At 42.0% G+C, this 25311-nt stretch overlaps 1 protein-coding gene across 5 annotated transcripts in view; it reads right to left on the reverse strand.

Annotated features, from left to right (window-relative positions):
* Positions 1-25311, reverse strand: part of CREBBP (CREB binding protein) — a 97302-nt gene that overhangs the window by 31567 nt on the left and 40424 nt on the right. For 3 of the 5 annotated variants that reach the window (XM_063171236.1, XM_063171237.1, XM_063171232.1), the window contains 11 exons: positions 17607-17856; positions 16166-16279; positions 9189-9431; positions 8455-8554; positions 7848-7994; positions 7277-7394; positions 4601-4793; positions 4444-4497; positions 3143-3267; positions 2425-2613; positions 584-1003 (listed from right to left, as the gene is read on the reverse strand). In XM_063171236.1, coding sequence (XP_063027306.1) covers positions 584-1003; positions 2425-2613; positions 3143-3267; positions 4444-4497; positions 4601-4793; positions 7277-7394; positions 7848-7994; positions 8455-8554; positions 9189-9431; positions 16166-16279; positions 17607-17856 — 1953 coding nt within the window. The remainder of the gene's footprint in view (positions 1-583; positions 1004-2424; positions 2614-3142; positions 3268-4443; positions 4498-4600; positions 4794-7276; positions 7395-7847; positions 7995-8454; positions 8555-9188; positions 9432-16165; positions 16280-17606; positions 17857-25311) is intronic. The other 2 variants (XM_063171235.1, XM_063171234.1) reach the window with 2 other exon arrangements.

Raw genomic sequence — 25311 nt, forward strand, 5'->3', positions numbered from 1 at the left:
CACTGCATATATAGAAATATTTTCCTTTACTAAAAATGAACAGCACAAAAGAGACATGAGATGATATTCTACAACAGTGCAGAACATGGATACAGGTCACTGTAGCCAAGTTTTGATATTACACATTTAATAACTCTGCTTTACAGAGGAGAAGCCAAGGAAAAATTCTGCCCCAAAAAGGCTTCTTTTACAGAGAAAACACCTGCCCAGTAAAACACTGTACATTCCTTGAAACGTGCATTTGCCCTGGCTGTATCTTAAAAGCAAAAAATCTATGCAAATCTCAAGATCAGAAAAGATTCTGATTATGGCCAAACAGAGCATTAGGCCTTGTTACACCTCATCTTTCTGCACACTGCTGCCAATTTTACTTTGAGCAGTCTGGCCATTCAACCCCCCCTCCTTCACACAATGCTGAGAACATCTGAACACACACATTTAACACACCTCTAAGCAACCCCCTGGTCTAAAGCAGAAGCTGCTATGGACAGCTATGGGCTCTACACATCGAGGACATGGTGCTACAGACAGGGACACTCGTGGCATGTCACGACACAAGGCACAGGAGCTGGCTGGTACTTACTGGAGTGCCGGGTGGCTGTGCCTGCACAGATGTTGGCTGCTGCTGGGCTGGCTGTGGGGTTGGCACAGACTGGGGCTGGGCAGGGGTCTGTGGCTGCGGTGTCACCTGCGCCTGGGCCGCAGTCTGCCCCGTGGGGGTGCTCTGGGTCTGCGTGGCCGTGGGCACAGAGCCCGGCGTCGGGGTCGGAGTTTGTCCCGAGGACGAGACCGGCGTGGATGGCTGGGTGGGCGCTGCTGGCTGGGGAGGAGTCATTCCCGGGGGGGTGGGGTGCTGCATCGGGGCCATCCCGGCTGCAGAGGACACCGGGGGCGTGCCCTGGTGCAGGGGGGGCTGGCTCACCGGGGGACACGGCAGCTGCCCGCCCTGCGGCCCCAGCATGTTCATGGAGTTGGGAAGAGCAGCACTGGGAACCTGCCCCTGCTGGGGAGAGAGACAGAGTTCTTACAGAGCCTGCAATCACATTTATCCCTTCAATCACAGCCCTGAAGCCTTCTCTGACAGGATGCTGCCAGTGCAAGCAGATCAGCACAAAGGCTGCTGCTGCAAGTGACTGCTCTGATTTCTGTCATTGCTGCCATCAGCTCTCAAGGACCTTTCTCCCAGATCCAGTTGTGCCATGCATGTCCTGCATTAATTCCACTGCCACAGAGAGGGAATCCTCCCAATGCCAGTAACACAGAAACCCACAGGCAGCCTCTAAATCGTGCCATTAGCTGGGCAAAGGTCAGGCTTTGACACAAAATGGTTTTGAGCAAATACCCATTTTTAGGCCAGGACTCTGATGCAGCTCTTCTTTAGAGGGCAGGTCAACACACTTAATGCTGAAGTTGCACAGAGCAAGACTTAAGAAGAATCTTTTTGTTTTCTCTTTAATTCTAATCAAACTGCTCAAGATGCTTCAGAAAACCTGGGATTTGTTTTTCAGAGCAGCAACAATAAAGTACTCTGGATGTACTTAAACTTTAAGTGATACATTTTACTGAAGACTGCATCAGATGACTGGTGATAAAAAAGAATACTCCATCCTCAAATGTAACTGTTACTCTTAGAAATACAAATCAGTTAATTTCCTGCAGATGAGGTTTCAAATTTAAAATACACTTCTACATTGTCTTTACAGAGGCAGTTTTACAGAAGTAAATGCATTGGGGAAAAAAATGTTCACCACAAAGGCAGTCAAACAACTGAGCCAGGGGCCCATGAAACTGTAGATATTCCAATCCTGAGCATATTCCAAACTTGGCTTGACAGAGCCCTTCATAACCTGATCTAAGTAATCTCTCAGAACTCTGGAGGTTTTAACTAGCCTAAATTACTTGGGCTCTGACTTAAACAACAAGCCTTTCCCTCTGGAAAAGCAGATACTTTGGCATCATAAGCACATCTGCTACTTCACTGACCACTACTGCAACAGAAAAATGTTACAGGAAAAACCTAACAATTTTCTCTCCAGAAGCAAAGAAGTTAAAACAAATTTTAGAAGATCTTGCCCAATCACTTTATTATAATTTTACATTTAAAGTTAGCTACTCCGGTCCACACAGAGACCAAACATATGTTCATAGGCATCCCATAAACTGATTTCTGATATTTCCCCTAAAAATCTCCTCAGCATGCATTTTTAAGGGATTTAAATCAGGACTTGCAGGGCGTTGCGCCCCCATTAACAGATGTCGATAAGTTATGTAAGAGCTTCTGAAGAAGGCAGATGTAACCCAGGGTCCCCCAAAATTGGGGTGACTACATCAAAAAATGGATATAGAAATACAAATAAACAAATAAGCAAATAAATCACAGCAAAATAATAAATAGCAAATAAATCTTAAGAGAATCCATCTCACCTGTGCCACCCCGGCCTGGGCTGTTGACTGACCCATGCCCACATTGTTCACATTCATAGCTCCAGTGGATGCTGGGAACTGGTTTTGGGGCAGGAATTGGTTCTGGGTAGGAGCCTGACCCATCATGTTGTTGGAATGAGCTCCCATCATGTTCTGTGGCTGAGGCATTCGGGAAGGAGACATTGCCATCTGAAAATTAGCACCCAGATGAACTAATTACCATTTAGTACTATGGAGCAGGACAAAGGAAAAATACACTGAAAACAATCAAAAGATAGGAAAAAAATAAAAAGGAAAATTGGCTTAATTACACTAACTGGAAGTGGGCATATGCCCATCATTTCAGCATTTGCACCACAGAATTCACTATTTTTAACAGGTAACATTCAGAGTGCTAACTCTGTTTTGTTCCCTGGGTTGACAGAGAGAATCCAGGGAAACTAAAAATATTTTTGTTTTTCTAAAGAATAAAAACATGTTTTCATGTGGGAACAAAGAAGGTTTGTATACTGCAAAGACAGTAGATGCTCTTCCCCAGATTGCTGGGGATTACTGCACCTGTGGCACGGGCGGTGTTTTTGGAACAAGTAAATATTGCAAACAAACACCTCGATAAAGGCCTGTCACATTTGCTGCATTCCCATGAAACGATCCCACAGCTTGCAGCAGTGCCAGGGGGTGAGGGGTGGGCTGGGGTGGGCAGGGTGTGGGTACGAACCGCGGGCACGGCGCCCATGTTGTTCATCTGCACCGGGTGGTTCATCGGAGACGCCGCCCGCGGGCCCAGCGGTGCTTGGGGCATCTGTACATTCCCTATGGACATGGGGTTAAACTGATTCATTCCTGCAAATGCACCCCCAAAACAACTCATTAGGAACAAGTCAGCACAATTGATGGATCTATATTCTACTAGAAAATTAACAGTTATTATGACTGCAATTTGACCACCTGTGCTTTATCTTTTAGTTACTTGACTAAACAGACAAATCAAGATGCAAGAAGTGTTTAGAACCATGCTACTTAGGGTGAAATACAATTTTTTAAAAAGAAATTAAATGCAAAATATGAAGACTAGATGCTGCATGATCTGCAGAGACAGGATGCTATTTATAAATAATACCTTGGGATGGTTTCTTAAAATCAGGCATTTGCTTTGAAACAGCAATGTCTTATTCAGACCTGAAATAAGGTTGTCTTATTCAACCTGAAATGGTTGAAGTAAATATGATAAAAATACATATGGGATGTATGAAGGCAACTCCAAGCCTCAAATCAGGACAAAAGTTGGCAAAATGCTTTAACAGGGGTTGTGCTTTTCCTACAAAACATCGAATCCCTCCAAAAAAATTGTCTAAAGCTCTAATTATGGAGCTATACTTGTTATCAACTTGTTCTCCTATTCAAATGAATTTTAAAATTATTTCCCAAGGACATTTCAACAGAAATTTTGACTTAGTACTAACTCTGAACCAAGAAATAAAATAGCTGAGGACACTTTTTTGAAGGAAGTTGAAGCACCTAAAAGAAATGGGTTTGTTTTTTGGGAAAAAAACCACCCATGAGCTCACAGCAGCCTCAGTGAGTAATAACAAGTGTTGTGAACAAGCTCCAAGGCTTTTTTAGATGCACTTTCCAGCAGAAACCAAGAAAGGCTATCATTAGTTACACAGATGTTAGGACTAATGTGCTGTGTTTCCAGCTACAGGTGTATTTTTGGCTAATTAAGTGATGAAAACAAGCCAAAATCCTTCTCCCTTTACAGTGCTTTAAGTGAGGTTATCCACAGTATTCTTGCTTGAGCTGTCCTCTCTTTGGAAGCACTGAATTAATTCCCAATCCCCAGCAAAGTGCTGGCTCCATATTGTTAGCACTGCCCTGACACACAGAGCAATGCTGAAAAAAGGCAGCTCCTGTAGTTCCTCCCTCCCAACACCAAAAAACCCCACCATAAGATCACCTTTCCCACCCCCAACAATTATTCTGAACCCACAAATTGCAATTAGAGAGGAAAACAGGTACCTTGAGAAACCTGCATACGACTGATAGGCACGGTTGGCATGGACATAGGCCCATCTGCAACACAGCACAAGAAAGGTCAGCAAAACCACTTCTAAACACAACCTCAGGATTTGCTGGAGTCCAGAGACTCCTGAGAAGCAGCTCCAGCAGCACTTACTGGGTGGCCTGACGGGCTGTGCCTGGCCCATGGCAGCAGCCACCTGGGGAATCCCTGGGGGCTGGGGCCCAGGGGTCTGTAAGGCTGCTTGGTTCCCCAGCATCCCTTGTTTATGGAGACGAGATCTCCTCTTCTCCTCTAGCTCCTTTTGTATCTTATAGATCTTCTCTGCTAATAAATGATAGTATTCATCCTAAAAGGGAAAAACAGAGAATAATCAGCAGCAGCAAAACTCATTCAGTCTACCTAAATACTATCATCTGGTTTTGGGTTGGGTTTTTTTGTTGTTTTTTAATTTATACACCTGCCTAATTGAAAAATATTTATTTTCAGAATCCTGTAAATTAAGACACCCTTTTCTGTTTTAATGCAGAACAGGGAAAAGAAAACCTTCCAGAAATTACACTTGTTTATGGCTACCCTGCATGCCTACTCTGAGTAAATTAGCAGGCAAAGGAGAAGGCTGGAGGTTCTCTGTTGCTTCAGCAAAACCCAGGAAGCTGTGATTATTTTCTAGGTGTTAATGATTTTTAAATGTTATTTTCATAATGAACATTTCCACTAATTCACAGACAAAAGAAAAAGATATTCCCAACACAGTGTTACACTGAATAAACTTTCAGGAGACAGATGTTAAACACAGATCAATTTTTACATAAAGAAAAGAGCTGCTCTTTTCCTAAAGAGTCTATCAACAATCATGGCAAGGGATAAACAAAACCAGACAAAACCTCAAAGGAATGGAGAAAATTCAGTGAAAAATAGTTCACATGCAGAGACAAGTAAACACTGTATCTGTACAAGATGAAAAATCCATTTTACTCAACCCACACTGACAACAGATCCAATAAGACAGCCACAGTGCACACCACATTGACAATTTTACTTGTCAAGAATTGCTGGACACACATCTGCCAAGTGATTATGCACCTGTTAAAGGCAAAAAAAACCTCACAAACCCTCAAGGCTACATTTTATTTGTGGGGCCACCATGCTCACAGAACCCAGGGTTACACAGAGCACAGAATTTGTTATTCCAGCAGGATTTAATTAATTTCTGAAAACTTAATATGATATATGTATTCCTTAGCAGCCTTGTTAAGGAAGTCCAGTCATGCAATATAAAGCTTTGTTTTTCAGGTCACTTCTCTCCTCAGAGTTTCTCAAAAATCAGCACAGACACTTTCTGCTGTCCAGTTTAAAAGCTTTATAGCCCCTCCCCTTCTCAATCCACTTCAGTTGTAAGCTCCTATTTGTAAATTTAATATTGTGCTGCTTTCCCACTGCAAAGCCAGTGTTCACAAGGAGCACAACTGCAAGAACAGCATTAAACTCCTTACAATGATGCCTCCCACTAATATGTTTTTCAGTGTCAAAGTAGAACAGGAGCTCCTCAAAAGGAAGGATGTAATTCCTCACGGCATCGTTAACACATTCTGAATTGCTGCCTTCTTCCAAGTGCACTGCTTGGAGCCAAATACATTAGATAAATTCCAAAAACAGAAACTTCTGGCCAGGAGGCTCTGACAGCTGTTTTGAGGGGTGAGGAGAAGACACTTCTGGGTGTTTGTCTGTCAGAAGGCATTTCATTTTACAATCAGGAATTTGCTATGCTCATCCTTACTGAGAAGGCATTTAGACAGCCAGGTGTGACCATGAAATCCTCCTTCTATCTAAAACTGGTGTCTAAAGCTGCCAGGGTAACCACGGCTGAGCACACCCAGGTCTTCCTTGTAAACAACCTCTGTGTAGCTACAAGGAGGATACAATGTGGTTACTGAGCAGCACTGTAAGAATGGCCACTGCCTCTCTGCCTCTAGGAAATAAAACCTGCATTTCCATCTCCAGCTCTTCTGGCAGGTGGGCTGAGAGAGGCAGAAATGTCTGACTAGATCATCTGATTATCACCTGAAATGCCACTAACTGCTCTCTTTAGATGCTCCTCCCTTGTTTAAGAAAGGATCTCAAGTTTCTGATCAGGTAGGATCTTGCTGGCTGTTACTACTGGCACTAATATTGTTGTCTTTTCCCAATGAAAACTTCCAGGGAGTGGCTCCTTTAGGGTAGAATTACCACCATATCATATTCTCAGCCTGTCAATCAGCAGGGCTTTGCTCCCTTCAAGTAAGAGATATTTGAGCTGACATCTCTGTGCAGACAGCAAAAATTGTGAACTACAACAGCAATTCTGGGTTTATTTCCCATCCACAAAGAAGCCAAACTGACTTCTTATGTCTTAGCCCAACTACTCCTGGTGCTGCAGAGTAAAGGAGAATTAATTCCATCAGTACAGGTGGAAGGTAAGCAGTGGAACAGCACTGGGTCCTAGAGAAAACCTCCAGTGGAAAAGAGGCATTAAGAAAAATTTAAAACTACTGCTTACAGAGACTTTCAAAAAGGGAAGAAGTCAGCAAGGAAAACATCAAGAACTGCAAGTTGTGCTCCAAGCTTCTTGCATTTCAGGAGGATGCAAGTAGGGATGGAGATGGTGTCTAGAGCTGAATTAGCTTGGAGTGACATAAATTACATGGCTTGGGACTAGCCAAACACTGTCACAGACAGAAAACACAACTTTCCTCATGAAGAGGGCAGTGAAATGATTCTCTGGGGTTTTCTTTACACTTCTAAGATTTGTGATACTACTGTTCTGTGACATGTTGGACTGAAGCCACATACCCTACTATTAGCAGATTCATACATATCTCCTTCCACTTTCCTGGCATAAGCCACCAGGTTCTCCATGCGGCGATCCTTCAGTGCTGCTGGATCAGGAGTGGGGAAGATGGCTTGGACACTGCAAGGACAGAGCAGAAATAACAGAAAAAGATCTTCAGAAAAAAACCCCAAAATCTGTATACAGCTTTATGATAATCACCCTGGATGTTTCCTTACACATCAGATATGTAAAAGCGTATCAAAATGCTTTAAAAAGTTAGTATTTTACTATTTCTCACAAGATTAAAACAAATGAAATTATGAAAATAAAGTGAGGCTTAACAGTCTGGAGTCTCAATAACTGTTCACCACAGCAGAGCAAATTTACTAGCAACAGAAACTGATTCCATGCCCACTCCTTAATGAGCACAAAGAACAAACTGAAGAGGAGGATTAAAGGTAACAACTCATCCTGAGTGTCCCAGCACCTGAGAACCACTACTGATAACTTTCTTTTCAGCTTAATAGCAGAACTACTGTATTGAAATTCTTTAAAAACATTGAGAAAAAGGCAGCCTTGGTGAATACTTACAGTTTATGCACTAAATGATTGCGCAGGTCCTGAGTGACATGTTCATGCCATGCTTTCCTTACCCCGGTACTCGAAGGAGGTGCAGCCGTTGGCATTGAGCTGAGGTTTCCAACATTGCCAGAGTTTGTGCCATCATTCATTAGTGGGCTGAAATAAAAAGAAAAGGGACTGTTAGAGTACCAGAATGCAGAGTTTTGTTATAGGTTTGATGCCTGAAGTAATTTTTGAGTTGTTGCTTTCATCAGTTTTAGCGATTGCATTAAACATTCTCTTAAATGAAATTTTGGCATCAACAAACTGCAACCCCTAAAGCAGCAAAGCTCAGGAGTTTACAAGGCACATTCACAATGAGAATGGTAAAGAATCACAACTATGAACTTAAAAATAAAAATATTCTTCCTTTGGGACTTCATTTAAAAGCAGTAAATATTGTGGGGCTCTCAGGAGGCACAAAGTGGCAGCTCTGGAACTGAAACAGGAGAGAGAGCAGAGCTGTACACGTCCATCTCCATGCCAAGACAATCACTTTTTAAAGCATGCTCTTATTTACTTTCATAAACATGGAAATAAATGTTTAATTGAGCAAGAATGAAAATGTGTGCATTACTTATTTGTCCCAAGGGATGTTGGAAGAGCAGTTTCAGAAATTAGACCCGGTTGCTGGTCTGTTGTTATTCCTCCTGCGGGAAGGTTCATCTGGTTGGCTCCTTTGGGACAAAATTAAACATCATTGGTACACAGTTCACAATTTTGACAATAATATGACAAAACTGCACTTTACTGACCCACCTGGCTAACTAAAGAAGCAATTTATCAGGTTAAGTATTTTTATAACAATACCTGCTGTGCTGCACATACATGGCTACTTATGGAACCAAGTTACTTTCAGTCTGAACTACAAAAATCAATCAATTAAAATTTTAAATTCATAAACTCTTAAGATTAGATCGACAAGCTTTAAAGGTAATACTAGCAATTAAGATGCAAAAAATAAAGTATTTGAGACAGAATTATCTGTTGGAACAGGGAACAATTGTTAAACAAAAATCCTTCAGAAATTCTGTCTCATCACATCAGAGAATGAGCTATGGGCTATATTTTAACAGAATGAGCTATATTTTAACAGAAACTTAAACTCCTGCTATTTGTCAAAAGCACTAAATTCAAAATTTTCAATATTCAAATGGAAATGAATGGTAGTGTATATAAATAGTGTATTTTTAACTTACTAAACAACATGAACAGACAGTCACTACTCTGACCAAACAAAATACCAGACTATGCTAAAATTCAACATCAGTCATTTTAACTCTTTTTTTTCTTGGTCTTTTCTCCACCTACCCAGTGCATTAATGGTCCTCATTTGCTGGTGAGCCTGAGGCTGTGCTGGCTGCTGGCCTTGGACCTGGGGCTGCAGCTGTGTTTGGGGCTGGTTGCCATATGGCAGCCCCAGGGCAGCATAGGCTCGTTGCATGGAGCTGGGGTCAATTGGGTTGGGATTGCTTAGTGCTGGAGTGCTCTGCTGGCCCGTGCCAACAGAACCGATGGAATTCTGGATCCCACCTGCTGGAGACCCTAAAAGGGCTACAGAGAAGAGAAAGGATAATAAAAAATTAAAACTCAATGGGAATAAGGAGTAAAACCAATCATGCCAAGAGTCACCAGAACATGCACATATTCTATGATACAGATATTTTTCTGCCAGAGGACAGAACAACTGTGGGAAAACTCAGCCTTTGATTCTACAGGACAGAACCCACCCTGGCTATTATTCCATGCAGTCTAAAGAGAAGTGCTGTAAATTTCAGACAGATAAGCCCATAATTACTCGTAATAGATATATAGTACAGGCTCCTACATAAGGCTAAATAGGATTTTCATGCTTGGGGACAGTAAACTAAAGGGGAAAAAAAATTTAATTCCTCTACTTCCCTCTTTCCCATCAATCCCATTTTAGGTCAAAATATTTGGCTCCAGAACAGAGATCCTGAGTTCAGCAGAAACACTGTGTCCTTGGACACAAAGGTAATGCTGAAGATCTGTTGGTAGAAATTTTCATTGCGAGCAGTCACCAGATGAATCCTCTGAAGGCCAAATTACCTTAAACCCCAAATTACTTAAGAGATATGAAAAACCCTGAGGAGTCTTAGACTTAGATTGTACTGGCTACATCTAAAATAAGTTGTAGAGTCAGTAAGGGGTTGAACCCTGGTAAATAATTTAGATGATGTTCAGGTATTCATTAACCTATATGGCTACCACAACCAACCAACCTCTCCCACCACACAGGTGTATGGAGGAGTCATTTCCCTTAGACAGGAAATGGAAACAATAGGGAAAAGTACTATTTACTTGATCCAGAAGAGAACAAAATTTTGCATTCTGGTTCTCATTTTAGTTGCCATTCTAAGTAATACCACGTTCCCTGGTGAATGACCCATGGAGTACAACCCTCAGCACAGGGACACTGCATTTTGATAATCAGGACTCTGGTAGAAGTAACATTTCCTTCACATTTTCCCCCTTAAGTAATTAAATATGTAATGTGCATTACAAATGTGTGAACTAAACTTAGCAACAGTAATGGCTCTTAATATAGGCAACAATAACTGTTTTATTGAAATATTAGTAGGGGCATGTGGTTAGATAAAAAAGTCAGGAAAACAAGCCTTCTGAGACATTAACAGCATTATCCAGGATTTCTTAAATCCTTACCCACCATGGAAACTGAATCACTGAAAGAGATACACAAGCTTCCAGCTTCCACCCAAGAGAAAACACTCACACTGCAGAGTCCAGACTTCTCCCTCTCCAGATGAGAAATCAATTTGATCTCATTTGCCAAAGAACTACAAATAAATAAACTCAGATATCTCACTCTCCTGAATAAGCAGCCCTACAAAAAACATCCTTTTTTCCCCCAAAGGACAATCCACAGTATTTTAAATGCTGGGATTACCATGGAAATTAGGGTTTATGTATATTTACACTCTGTGGACACACTCACAATAACTTTTGAACTTACTGATCACTTCCAAGAGAATTTAAAAACAAAGGCAGAAGCTGATTAAGATCCTATCAGCTTAATTACAAAAAAAGACATATTAAAGAGCATTTTTATGAATTCCTCATTGGACTTGCATGCAGTACTCTGGAATCACACAGCCTAGGAGAAAGATGCCTTCACACTACTGCAAGCCAAGGAATAGTAAAGTTAAATAGCACAAAAGTTGTGGCACCCTGGGATTTAAAAGGCTGACAATCAACCTGACAGCACCGATTGATTCAGGAGCCAATAAGAATTCCAGCTTGTTAGAGGATGATATTCCACCAGAAAATTAGGACAAAACCCCCCAATCTGCTTTCAGTGCTGAAGTGTGGAGATGGCAGAGATGGCAGAACACCCACAGGTGATGCCAATGTTTGGGAAGCTGGAAAAGGCTCAGATCACCCCAGTGAGGAGAGCCCAGCCTTCCACCACCCCTCACGTTCTGGGGAAAAATCAGTGACTGTCTGAGACTGCAGGCTTGGCTTGGAGCTCACTTGGACAGGTCCAGCCCCTCCAGCCACAGCTCTGGGCTGGGCTTTGGCAGCAGCTTCAGTCACTACAAAGCACAAGTTCAGCCTTTGTGTTAGAACAGTGTTAAACTATTTGGCCTCAGCTCTTCTACCAATTCACAACTCAACAGGATCCTGTTCTGAGTATTTCCCAATATCAGGAACCTGGTTTTGAAGGAGGTTTTCTTTTTTTTTGTCTGTTTGTTCACTGGTTTTATATGAAGGCATGACATTATCTGTCAAACAAGAAGATGGAGGCAAAGAGTATTAAATTTCTATTCTGGAGAGACCCAAGTGCAAATGCTGTCCCTTCTGTGGCAGATACTGCAGGAAATAAAGTCAACTAAAATAAACACAGCCCTGGAACAAACACATTAGGCCACTGCTATGTGAAGCAATGTCTACTGCAATTTATTTTTCTTAACTGGTGTTTCAGACGTTGAGGAGCCCATGACAGAAGCTGCAAGTGTGAAATGAGCTCTGTAATTCACATTCTAAATGCTGTAAAGACAGCTGGCTCTGTGTGCCCCAGTGTCACTTGTGTTTATGTACCTGAGGAGGGAAGGTTCAAACAAGCACAAGTTAAGCAGCCCCAGAACTTCCTGAGCAGCCCCAGTGATATCCCAATGCCCCAGAAGGCACCAAAGCCATCAAAGAGCAGCTCCCCTGCAGGATTCCTGTCTCAGGTACTGTTTAATGTCTGTCTCAGGTGCTGTTTAATGATACTGCACTCAAGTCTTCTAGAGGGGAACCCCTCCAGCTAATTAAATTTATTTTAAGCACAGATCCCTAATGCTATTTTAAGTATGAGCGCCCAGCACTCCTCTAACCTGACCACTCCAGTGAACATGTTAAACCATTTTGGAGAATTGAAAGAAGGTAATACTAACAATTAAAATGCAAAAAGAAAGTAGCATTTGAGACAGAACTGTCTGTTAAAACAGCTGGCAATTGTTAAACCAAAATCCTTCAGCAACTCTGCCTCATCACCTCAGACAACAAGCTATGAGCTGATTTAAATTTAGCCATGCTGGTTAAAAATGTTTGATTTTACTTCTGAATTCTTTAACTGAGTCTTGTTTTGTCCTGTTCCTCACTCTGCTCATCTTGCAGTGGAGCAAAATCTGTGCTGGTGCTTTTGACTCACTTCAGCACAAGTCCTGCCCTCAGAATTAGGCAGGTACATGAAGATAAATGCACACAATCATTTAATTAAAGGCTGTATCTTAAGTCAAATCATGGGGCAAAGATTTTATGAGGAACTTGAAGCAGGAAGTGTCAGTTTAAAACTTCACCACCAATGCCATTTTAATTTTTATTTAAGTTAAGCATTAAATTATAAGCCTTCAGTACAACATTGGATCAGTCAAGCAGTGGAGCTCCTTAATCCAAGGACTATTATCCACCATGGGGCTCCATGGGATAACTGATGGGTCACCACTATTTGATTTCTAGCAATTGAAAAAAACAAGAGACATGTTTTGTTTGTAGATTTTACAGTCACTGACAGTAAGACTTGAACAAGCTGGATTTCATTTTGTTTTCACAGGAAACAAGACTCCTCTGAAGGAGTTGCTGCCTCCTTCTCCTGGACACATTTCCCTGTGCATGGATGCACTCACTCCCTCCTCTGCAAAGGACTGGCTCCCAGAAGCTCCACATCCAGGTTTTCCTCCATGTCCTGCCTGTACTCAATAACCTGCTGCATCAGCCAGCTACATCATGGTCCCTGCCTCCATTTCCCTCATCAGATTCTGCTCCTTCATCCCTGACTTCACACACACCAGAATTTCTGGTGTTTCCTCTAAAACCACACTTTTAGGTGAAGATTAATTATCTCAAGTTTCATCTTTCTTAATCCAGCTTTCTCCTTGCTGCATTTTATTTAAAATTTTCCTACAAGGAGACCAGCTCCAAGTTCACAACTCCTCTTTCCCGTCTCACTCATCTGAGTGAGATCCCAGGGGTTTTGCAGGGTCCCCTGATCCTGGAATGATGCACACCAAGTGCTGCACATGGGCATGGCCCAGGACATGACAAACAGGAGCAGATCCAGGAGCTGTGGCACAACACACCTGCTCAGGCCAGGAATGGAAGAATTAAGGAGCTCAAGCAAGTGGATGACAAGATGAATCTTCAAAAAATTAACTGCCACAGCTACAAAACTAGGAAATATATCAACAACTGTTTGCAAAAGGTTGTAACTCATATAGTGTTGGGCCCAATAGGGAACAAGAAGAACTTCCTAAAAAAAACAAGCCTGCAACTCCAAAATATTTCAATCAAATTTCAAGCCATTACTTCAAAACACAGGATTCACTTGTTTATTCAAAAGAAAAGCTTAATGTTTTACCATTAGTGCAAAATAGTATTTGTTTTCCAGTTTCCCCAGCGCCCTCAGAGGTACATAGGACACACAATAAAAACCATGAGGAACAAAAAGAATTTAAAATTTGTCCCAATATGTCCTGTTAACAAGTCAGGTCACTATCAGCCATTATAGTAAGATATAGTTCAAGAGTGTTTAAAAATAAATAAAAAAGGCAATACAAAAGAAACCTAGCACAATGTTCTTTGCAAAAAATCCCAGCACTAAAAGACCTGCACAGAAACAGCTCCAAGGCAATAACCTAAACCCCAGGACTTTCCAGGACTTGCAGATCCCCAAGGAGTAGGAACAGAAAGCTACAAAAGCACAGGAATGGCTGTGCATGGAAGTGAGGCACCACCTTGCAATGGCTCAGCATGCTCCACTGCAGAATGTTCTAAAAGGTGGGCACCCTTTGAAACAGCTTCTGAAAGCCCAGCATGGCCACACCAGGACTGAAATAACAACAGGAAAACAGGGGTGGGCCCAGGAAGGAGGGTCTGGACTCTCTGCAAGGAAGGCAGCCCTGCAATAGGAGGAGGATCAGTACACTCCTCATTCCTTTTTCCCTTTCTGAATATTCTCTGTATTCTGCCAGATGCAGACTCCCTCCTCCTCCCAATTCAGTAGAAGCTACTATGAATTTTTCTTAAGAAAGACAACATTTTCTTCCAGTCTAATCCAGCTCTGGTTAGTACCCACCTGATCAGGCACAACATTTAAAAATGCACACACCAATGTAAATCATTTCACAAACCCTCCTGAATGCACAAAAAGGGGTACCTTTTATAATACAGCTAAAAAAGTACTTTAAGTGCTCCTCTTTCACTTCCAATAAACCATGAGGTGTTATGTGTATGACTCAGACACAATCCAGGACAAAGAACCCTGCACCACTGGTTTATTGATTAACTGAATAGAAGGAGATTTCATATTTATCTCCCTCCATATGCAACAAGAGAGACAAATTCTACACTTATCCACTACAATTCTGTTGCACTCAGACAATATCATATTTGATTCCATAGCAAAATTATTTTTAAGGCTTGTTTATGTTCCAGTTTTTGTTCTCTTATGATCAGCTGTATGAGCAACCAAACAAATGGTGCACAAACTACTTTTCACCAGCAGCTTGTATTGAAAAATACAATTCTGTTCTGGTAGATGTTGCTAGCACTTTGATAACAACTGTGTAATAAGGATGTTAAGCACAAATAGACCATATCATATTAAAAAGCAAAGCTTTCAACACATTTTTCAAGGGTCAAACAAGTAATCACTTGCAACAAATTACTACCTTCAAAGCACAAGATTTATCTTGTTTACCATGGAGAAGTTTGGTAAAATGAAAACAAAATCCTGCCCTCCAAGTAGCTCTACAGTTGTAACTTTTTTTTCAGTTTGGAGGAAGAAAACCCCTACTTACACCATAAAGAGAACATTCTCAAAGGATAATTTTGGTAGTTTTAGCAGCTACTTTCCCCCCTAACCTAGGAGAAATTCTCCATCCTCCAAGGTTTACTGGAGTTCCCCACTGCAGTCTCAGCTTAGCTGGAAATTAGCAGAATGCTTCCAATCCAATTCCAATGTACAAGCTTTGCAAGTCCTGCAGCTATTTTCCACTTCTTAGCCCTTATTTATATATACTTAGGCATAACATTACTTAAGACTTCTAGAACTTTACATCGATGCTGTAAAATGTTCCACCCTGGCATCTTTTCAAAGGACTTGATGAGAAGCAAACCTACCAATATAAGTTGAGAATTTTCTTTTTCAGAGCAAAAGGCAAGAAGAAATCAACTACAAATGGACTGGCCCCAAGGATCAGTAACAGCTCAGCTATTATAAAAACCAGGCATGATTTGCAGAACTACAGCTAATCTATGCCAGTGTTAAATAAATGATTAAGACACCCAGGCCTTTTTACATGAGAGAATAATTTTTTCAAATATTTTTGATTATTTTAAATCATTAGCCTTTTGATTTGTTTCTAGCAGCCAGAAACACAATCAAGTAGCTTATCTCTTCCCCAAGCCCCTACCTATATCCAAAACTGCTTCATAACTGGAATCTATTGACCTGCCTCACAATGGAACATCAGTTAGAAGTTGCCACACCCTTTAGAAAAGATGTGTGCTTGAGCTCAGACTTCCCCAATTATTGTGTATTTAAGTACATTTATATATTTAAGTGTTTAAGTATTACTGTATTTAAGTAATAAATTGCCTTTAAGGGTCAGAAATGGAAATTCACTGGTATATTTATCCTTGTACAAATTGTTAACAGCTACTAAGTTTGTTGGGACACTGCTAAGAGTTTATTCCTCCACTGCACACATGATCAACTTTGGTTTAAGAGTTTCAATGGTGACAGCAGTAAGAGAAATACTCACGTTGTTGGTTTCTTTTGTCACTGGCATTTTTCAGAGGAAGGCACACGGGACAGTCGTGCCGAGTACAATTCTTCCAGTGGGAGATGATTTGTCTCGAAGATGCACAATGAGCAACTGCAGCAAGGGAAAGCAAGAGTTAAGAGTCACTCCTTGGTTAATTGGTTTTGAATTATTTCAGTTTTTAGAGCAATTCTATTCTTCAACTGGTTTTGAAGTATTTAATTTTTTAGAGTAACCCTACTCCTTCTCCTTCACAAGCAATACTAAAACCACAAGCAAGTAAATTTTTTTGTGATCCACCAGCAAATGAAGGAAACCAGTCCCAACATTTAAGACAGACATGGTGGACACTACACCCTCCTTATGTAACAGGGATGAAAAGGATGATAGCAAGGCTACACTGCTACCATCCTACTTCCAAAAGGCAAATATTGCAATACTGTACATATAACTAAACACAACTGAAACGTCTTGTGATCCAAGTGCAAATGAAGGAAACTAGTACTGAAATTTAAGACAAAAGACACAGTGGATATCACACTTAATACAACAGAGGAGACGAAGAAGATGCTTGCAAGGCTGTACTGGTACCATCCTACTTGAGGAGGGGAAATGTTGCATTCTGTTTTCTAAACTGGCAGAGCTGGGAGCAGCTTAACCACAGAGCCAGTGCTGACATCCCTTTGTGCCAGGCACAGGGCTGAGAAGAGCAATGTGGTATTTTTGGGGTCCCCCATGGCAGGAAGGAAATGATGAATCTGACTTCATGCTCTTAGAAGGCTGATTATTATATTATATTATATTATATTATATTATATTATATTATATTATATTATATTATATTATATTATATTATATTGCATTATATTGCATTATTGTATTATATAGTATTATATAGTATTATATAGTATTATATAGTATTATATTATATTATATTATATTATATTATATTATATTATATTATATTATATTATATTATATTATATTATACTGTAGCATATATTACATTGCATTATATAATATTATATATCATATCATCACATCATATCACATTACATTACATAATATTACATTATATCATATCATACAATGCTATACTAAACTATACTGAAGAATAGAGAAAGGATACAGACAGAAGGCTTAACAGGACACTAATGAAAAACCCATGACTCCTTCCAGGATCCCAACACAGCTGGATGTGATTGGTCATTAAGTTACAACAGTTCACATGAAACCAATCAAACAATGACCAATTGGTAACCAACGTCCAAACCACATTCCAAAGGAGCAAAACACAGGAGAAGCAATCAGATAATATTGTTTTCATTTTTCTCTGAGGCTTCTCAGCTTCCCAGGAGAAAAAACCCCGGCAAAGGGATTTTTCAGCAAATATGGCAGTGCCAGAGCAAGGCTGGGGCCGGGGAGGGCGGGGAGGGCTCACCTTGGCAGGCCTTGCCAGCCTGGCAGTGTGTCATGTGGTTGAGGACGTTCTTCATGGTGCGGCAGTGGGGCAGGGCGCAGGCGCGCACCTCGCCGTTGGCCTGCTCGCGCCGCTGACACTTGTGGGCGTGGAGCAGCAAGACCAGCTGCTGCTGGATCAGCTTGCGCTTCTCGGGGTCTGCCGTGGGCCCGGTGGCCATGGCCTGCGTGGGGACCATTCCCACCTGCTGCACTTGGGTTTGCATCTGGGACTGAGAGAAAAAACGAGAGTTCAGCCTTGTGCCGGCGAGCCGCGGTTCTGTCTTCATCTTGTTTTTTAAGTGTTCAGTGAGCTACAAGGGTTATTGCACCACTCTAAAACATTTCTAATGCTCAAACAACATCAAGGTATTGAGAGTTAAACACTCTGTTAAAACACTTAGACAAACAAGAGTTTATATAACAAGCCATTCAAAACACTGTTTATTAGAGAGACCATCAGTCCAACAGCAATGAGCTCTTATCTTATGAGCTCAGAGGTGGAACTCTTTAAGGTCCCTTCCAACACACACCATTCTATGATTCTATAAATTCAATACTCTATTTTCATACTATAGGTCAGATTTTTGTATCATACACTTTATACACATCAATCCTAGCTCCTTGTCCCTAACAAAAAGAAGTCCAATGGGAGAAGACAGTCAAAATTCTATGACTGTCTCCATGTATTACAGCAGAAGGCCGAGCTGATTTTCCAAGCCTAAGTTAATCCTTATTGCTTCCAAGTGATATTCCTTCCACAGAGAAAATTCCCAGGGCAAGCTGTATATGGTTTTCTCCTAGGAAGGGCCACCTAAATCTGGATTGCATTATGGCTACTGAGGAGAACTAGAGATACCACAGGGTGACACTGGGTCCTATCAGCTTTAAAATCCAATGTTTTATTTCCAGCACCCATTCTTTATGGACACATTTCTGCACCAAGGCCTGAGCTGTGCCTGACAGCTGCAAACCACAGAGCTCTTCAGTTTAAGGCACAGCTCATAACAGTGCAGAAGAGAAACAGCCTCTTTACCATGTCAATTATTCAGCACAGATCAGGCAGCTTTTCTACCTTACTGGACAAATGGAGAAACTTAACTTTCAAAATTAAACATATCCACAGCCTGCAATGACTCCCCTAGCAGGAACAGATATGGGACTGTAAGTGCTGCAATCCCTGTGATTTGCAGCCTGAATTTATCTTATGGACAAACAAGCAACTGTCCCAAGAATCAATTTGATTATGCACTGTGAAAACAGGTTACCACAGGAAAGTTCACCAAATTTCAAGCTACCTAATGAAAACCAGCCCTGAAAAAGACTTTTAAATAGAATATAGGAACACTAGGATTATGCTGAGGAGGTCATAGAGGAAATAGTTCAATAGTGCCTGCAGAACTACTAACCTACAGCTGACTACAGCCTGTGTACCACATTTAAAGAAAATCAGGTTTAAGTGTCAGCATACACCAGTTCTAGCCCATTCTACTTCTGACCTTTGAGAAGGACTCCCCAGGAAATTCCACAGCCTACAAAATCCTAATTTTCTTAGATAAACAAAAAGTTCCCTGCACAAGTTCTTCCTAGTCCAGCAGCAAGCTTTGTCCCTGCACATCAGGTTTTTGAGCTTGCTTTTCTTCTGGGGAATGAAGCACACAAGATCAAGTAGAAGCCACCACGTCTGGTATTTGATGGAAGAAGTGGAGACTCTGCCACTTGATAATGATTATAATAAGTATTAGACAAAGAGGAAATGCTGAATCTGTCTTGAACTTTCAAGAGAAAGAACAATAAAAGGAATAAGGGGGTGAATGAAGGAAACCCATGAACATCTGCTCCCACTGCATGCAGCTGAAATTCAGTCTTCCATTTCTCCTGTGAGCAAATCCATAGAGCAGAGAGGTTTTGCTGAAACAATTCTTGGGTCACAAATAGGAAACAATTAGTTCAGCTAATCTGCAGAAAAATACAGGGATCATGCCAAAGAAAATCTTGTTGGAAGCGATGCTTTCATCCCAGTCAAAGAATTGTTTCCCAAGCCAAGTCCTCCTTTTGTTACTACCCTTCCAGTTAACAGACACAACTGCAGCTGTATCAGCACAGATGTCCTGACCCAGGAGGGATACTTGAAGACTGAGTAAAAAAAAAGCAGAATTGCAGAGTATCAGTGGTTTGAAGAACAAAGCAGTTTCAGTCCAGATCAGTGTGTTGTTGGTAGGCACAAAACCCCCTCAGAATATAAAGCTTCTTCAGGTTGCTTCACCTGACTGACTGACAATGTTCTTGCTGAAGCAGGAAGTTCAGGCACTTCTGGACCCACAATTAAAATCAATAATTCAACAATCAGATAAACAAGGCAAAAGAGATATTTTTGTCCCTCTTGCCACTTGCTCCACCATTAACAGAGCAAATGGATCAGGGGTTGGAAATCTGCTAAAGCCTCTGACAGAGATGGAAAGGTCAATAATCAGTTTTCTAGAAACTGACTTATACATCTATTAATACCCTTGAAAATGATGGAAACTCATTCACAGAGGAAGATGGTTCTGCCCTGTCCCTATTCTGAAGGATAAAACCTTCCTGCAGGTCTGGGCAGCACAGATGCACAAGTATCTGGTTCTTGTGGACTTGGATGGACTCAAAGTTCCCTGGTGGTTTTACTTTACTGAAGTGACCAGTAATTCTCTGTGTTTTTATGTATTTATATACAAAAGCACTCAACACTGCTGAGATGGAACACTATGTACCTTTTTGTAGCAAAGTAGGCAGCAATCTCAGCAGCAGTGGCAATCTTACAGCAGGTAAACAATGCAATACAGAACTCTGCCTCAGCTCCACTCTACAGAGCATTATGGTTTTAAAATACTTTTCTTCTGTAATTTCTGTTTATTTCCATGTTTTTTTCCTTCTCCCTGATAGAAGAATGTGACTTTCACTGTATGAGGACAAATCCTGTGTTTAAAAAATGCCTTTTAGGTCTATAAGAGAGGTTTGGAATCAACAGCAGGTCTTAGTGAGGTTATTAAGAATCCACTGCCACAAATCCCACACAAAGGTACATTAAGGTGAAACACCCCCAAACTTCTTCAGTTCTCTTCCAACCAAAGGTTTAAAGTGTGATCCTGAAGGTCCCTTCCAGAGAAGGAATAGCAGGCACAAAGTGGATACACACATGAACTGTAAATGTTTCAATTAGCAATATATAAAAATATACTTATAATATATACAATATATGTAATATATATAAAAACAGAACTTTCAATCAGCAATATTTCTATCTTAATTAAGTGTTCATAGTGTGACCAACTGCAATAATGAGTATCCCCATACTTTTCCAGTAAGATTCAAAAAAGTCTTTCCTGCCCACAGGATTTGCAGGACTGCTCTAGTAAGTGTTGAACCAGCTCTGCAGAGCCCAGGGAGCATCATTCTGTCCCAAAACTGAAGGACAGATCAAGCAGCAGCTACTGGGGGGCAGCAAGGCCAAAGGCATTCCCCAGTGCAGTCCTGATGAGCAGAGCTTCGCTGGGAAAGTGACACAGAACCTGTTTACACTACTTGCAGTTCACACGGATGGTGTTTTCCCTGGTTCCAGCAATCACTCTCAGCATGGAATGAGCAGCCTGGTCCTGTCCAAACAGGAAGGATCCTTGTGACACTAGGAACCCCAGCTTTGGCCACAGAGGTTGGAGGCTCACAGGTGCACAAATGGGCTGAGATAAGCACTGCATGCACAAATATTTGCATTTGTGCCCCAAAACCCTGCAGTGCTGCATTGCCTCACCCAAGAGCAGGAGGAATCAGAATCTGAGTCTGAATGGTGGGCAGAAGGCTCCACAGGAGAGGAAAAGAGGTTTCCTGCACTGGACATGGCCTCAGAAGGCCGTCCTGCTGTCTGGAGGGAAATAAGTGATGTCAGCCTGTAACACCAACCTGAGCACTGGCAGTGCTGTGGGAAATGAGGAGAGGTAGGAAGGTATCCAGCTCCTGAACACAAAGCCAACAGAATCCCAGAACTATTTAGGTTGGAGGAGCCCTCTGAGATCATCAAAGCCAATCTGTGCCCAATCCCCACCTTGTCACCAGCCCAGAGCACTGAGTGCCACCTCCAGGCCTTCCTTGGACACCTCCAGTGATGGGGACTCCACCACCTCCCTGGGCAGCCAATTCCAGTGCTGACAAACCTCTCTGGGAGGAAATCCTTCCTGAACCTCCCCCGGAGAAGCTTGAGGCTGTAGTCTTAACATGAAGAATGTGTTTAGAGCTCAGGATTTATCTCAAAGCTTTGGCACTGACATGGATAAAGGCAGAGTTTTCATGTCAAGGGTAAACAGGAATATTTTTAACTTTCAATGGTGGCACTGGCAAATGAACCTGCAAGCCCATGACTACCTCAAAGGTGGGAAGGCTCCTATGGTCAGGCCACAAAAAGAACCTGAATAGTTGGTCAGTGCACTTCACTTTTAATTGTTAATAGAATTTTGTTTTAAAACCAGTAAAGGTCTCAATTCTATGCCATTGAGTCTGCTAAGCATCAAGGCTGGATAAGCATCTTTCTTAAGGATACACTTGTGGAGTTTTATCTCATCTTTCTGATTTGCAGGATCAGCAAATGCCAAGAAACATACACTGAAGAAGTGTTTCAAAGTAGAAAAAGGGGACAAAATACAGGAAAGTGTAGACAGATTCCAGCTCTCACATATAGGAAATTGCCTCAGCAAAATATTGAGGGCTTATATACCCTACATAAACCTCAGTATTTTAATGGAGGACAAAACAACCTGAGGAATGAGGAACAGTAAAAATCCCAGACAGCAAATCCTGAATAGAAAAAAGGATAAAGCACAAATGAGAATTTTGTAAGGGAAGGAAAGCCATGCTGCTGGAGTGCTGACTGTGGAGCACCTCAGCTGCTGGAATAGGGTAGGACACAGCAATGGATACTCTCCACTGTTATGTTTGCATATGGGGGAGGGGAGAGTGGAACACGGGCCAGAGCATTGGGAAAAGATTAATTCCTCTTTGTCAGCTTTTGCCAGCCTGGCACTGTATTTACAGATGATGCAAATGCTAAAATATTCCACAGTTCAAAGCAATCCACATGGCCAGCATGAACTCCTGCACTAAGGCAAGGCAGAGATGCTCTGCTCCCAACAAAACAGTGTCCTTTCCCTGGCACTGAACAGTAGCTGCTGGATTTGTTTCCAAGTTATTAAGATCTTCTCCTTTAGACCTAAGCACAGCCTTTTCCCAGCTGTCCACTGCTGTAAATCAGGTGGGATTTTCTTGAGGAAGGGAAGGAGTGAGCTTGCCTATGAACGAGAATCTGAATTTCAGAGCGGAGGTCAGGGCAGGCACAGGGAAGGTGAGCACGGTGACAGCAAACCCAGCAGAGTCTGGGAGAATGCTGAAGAGAGCAGCAAGCAGACACTCAGCATGCTGCCAGTGCAAGAGCCACAGACCTTTCCACAGGGATAGGGGAGAGTGGCTGTGCTGCAAGAGAGGAAAAATCACAGAAAGGCTCAGAACACAGGCCTTCCTCCCTGGAAGGGCACTGGAGTTAAGTGATTCTTCACAAAGCCTTTTCTCTCTCGTCTCTACAATAAAATACCAGTTGTCTATTTTAAGTAGCTACAGTTCTACCTGCTCTAATTAAACCTGGCCTCCCAGTTTAAAAGCTTTCTTCCTCTCCCTCAGAGGTCTGCAGTAAAGCACACCTGAGACATCCTCACCCCACTCACTTCTGTCTTCTGATCAAAATCTGTTATTACAGAAATCCATAGGACATCAAAAAAAACAAAGAAGAACACAACAGAGAGCTCCTGATGCTGTTTAGCAAGAGATGAGGGGGGAAAAAAGGACAGGAGAAGATATGCTGCTCCAATTCTAAGTCAAGAATTGAAGAAAAATTATTTCCTTCACTCCCAAAAAGCAATATTCTCTCAACTCCATCTGCTGGTCATTGGGATAACTGTGAAACCATGCTGGTGTCTGGAAGCCAAAGTTCCCCCATTGTGCTCCTAAGCCATGCAGAAATACCAGATTTACTGGTATGCCCACGAAGGAACCATCCACCACCACCCTTGGAACGGGCAGCACTGCAGGGAGAGCAAAGCTTCAGCTGCCTTGATGGAAAACCTCACAGGGCTGCCCCAGCAGCTCCTCCCAGAGGCTGCACACTCCAGAACTGGCTGCACACTCCAGAACTGGCTGCTGGCTCCCAGAGTGGCTGCTGACCACGCTGAGAGCCCCAGAGCAGAGCGTGGCTGCCACCCCCAGCCCAGGGACTGTGCATGATCTCACCAGCACAGCACTGCCATTCCAGCAGCACTGAGGCTCAGCAATGTGGCACCAAAACTTCCAACATCAGAAGCAAGGCTTTTCTTTTAGAAACAAACCTTTCACTCTAGTTTTCAAGCTGCCCATTCTGCCCATCACCATTAAAAAAAAATAAACAAAATCAATCCATCCTGCTGGCACTGAAAATTAATACCTTAATGCTGACCTCTTAATCATTTTAATAGCATAAGGTTTGTTCTTCTTTTCTAATTAAAGAGATTAATCCAAACGTGCTTCTCAGGGTGTAGTGTAAGGTCATGCCTGGAGCATGGGTGCACTGAGTTAACCCTTCAGAGACCCACTTTACTGAGGGGGATGGACAGTGCTGCTCTCAGCAGAGTGGTAGCCTGAATTTGGATCAAAAATCCAAATCCACAGCTGCAGCACATTTGTCCTGGCTGCCAGGGTTATGCCTAGCAGGACAAGTCCTGGTTACTGTTGGGGACAGGGGTGTCACACAGTAATGATTAGAATAATGTGGGTTAAGAAATTTAATCATCTTTTGCTTTTGCAGTGCACGTATAAGGTGTAAGGCTAAAGACTGAAAGGAGTATTTAAAAATATTTTGGTTTTCAGGACTTAGGAATCCTCAGACAATGACTGCACTTTTCTGCTTCCTCTTCTCTTGTTTAAATACCCCCTGTGGTAACCACAGTGCTCAGTGCCATGCTGCAATCTGGTTTCCTGCCTCACACCACCAAGTGTTCTCATTCACATGGCTTTGTCTCTCACATGGAATAGTACTTGGGGGGCCCTTTAAGATAAGGATAGCACAGAGGGCTGGTTTAGCAAGATATGTGGTTGCACTCATCCCACAAAGGACCCTGTATGGGGTTTTTTTGTTTTTTTTTTTTAATATGCAGCTGTCTTTCAGTTGCTGTAGTGGATGGAGCCTGAACTGACCCTGCACAGGTTCATTTCTGATGGATGTTAACAAAACACAATGGCCTTTTCCACATCACTGCTGCCTCCCTCAGTGTCTCCAGGCCAAGCACATTAAATAAACCATCATCTCCAGGGACTAAAGCATCCCAGGACACAGAAAATGGCAGTGGGATTGCAGCAAGCACACCCAGCAGGATTGCAGCTCTGCTCTGGGGACCTGCCTCTGTCACCAGCTGCTTCTCACAAGAGCCATTGGGGTCACATTTTGGTTGCCCAATGTGAGTGACAGATGTCACTTAGATGTGTGTTTCTGTAACTCATGGAACTGCTGTGGATGTTATTTTACCCTAAGGTAATGCCTTAACATATCAAATAAGATTTAGCAAGCCAGAGCCTACAAACCTCAAGTTCTGAGTCAGCAGATTCTGCCAGTCTTACTCTCCTTGTGCCTCTGTGCTTAA

The sequence above is a fragment of the Melospiza melodia genome, chromosome 18 (genome assembly GCF_035770615.1).
Source record: "Melospiza melodia melodia isolate bMelMel2 chromosome 18, bMelMel2.pri, whole genome shotgun sequence".
NCBI lineage: Eukaryota > Metazoa > Chordata > Aves > Passeriformes > Passerellidae > Melospiza > Melospiza melodia.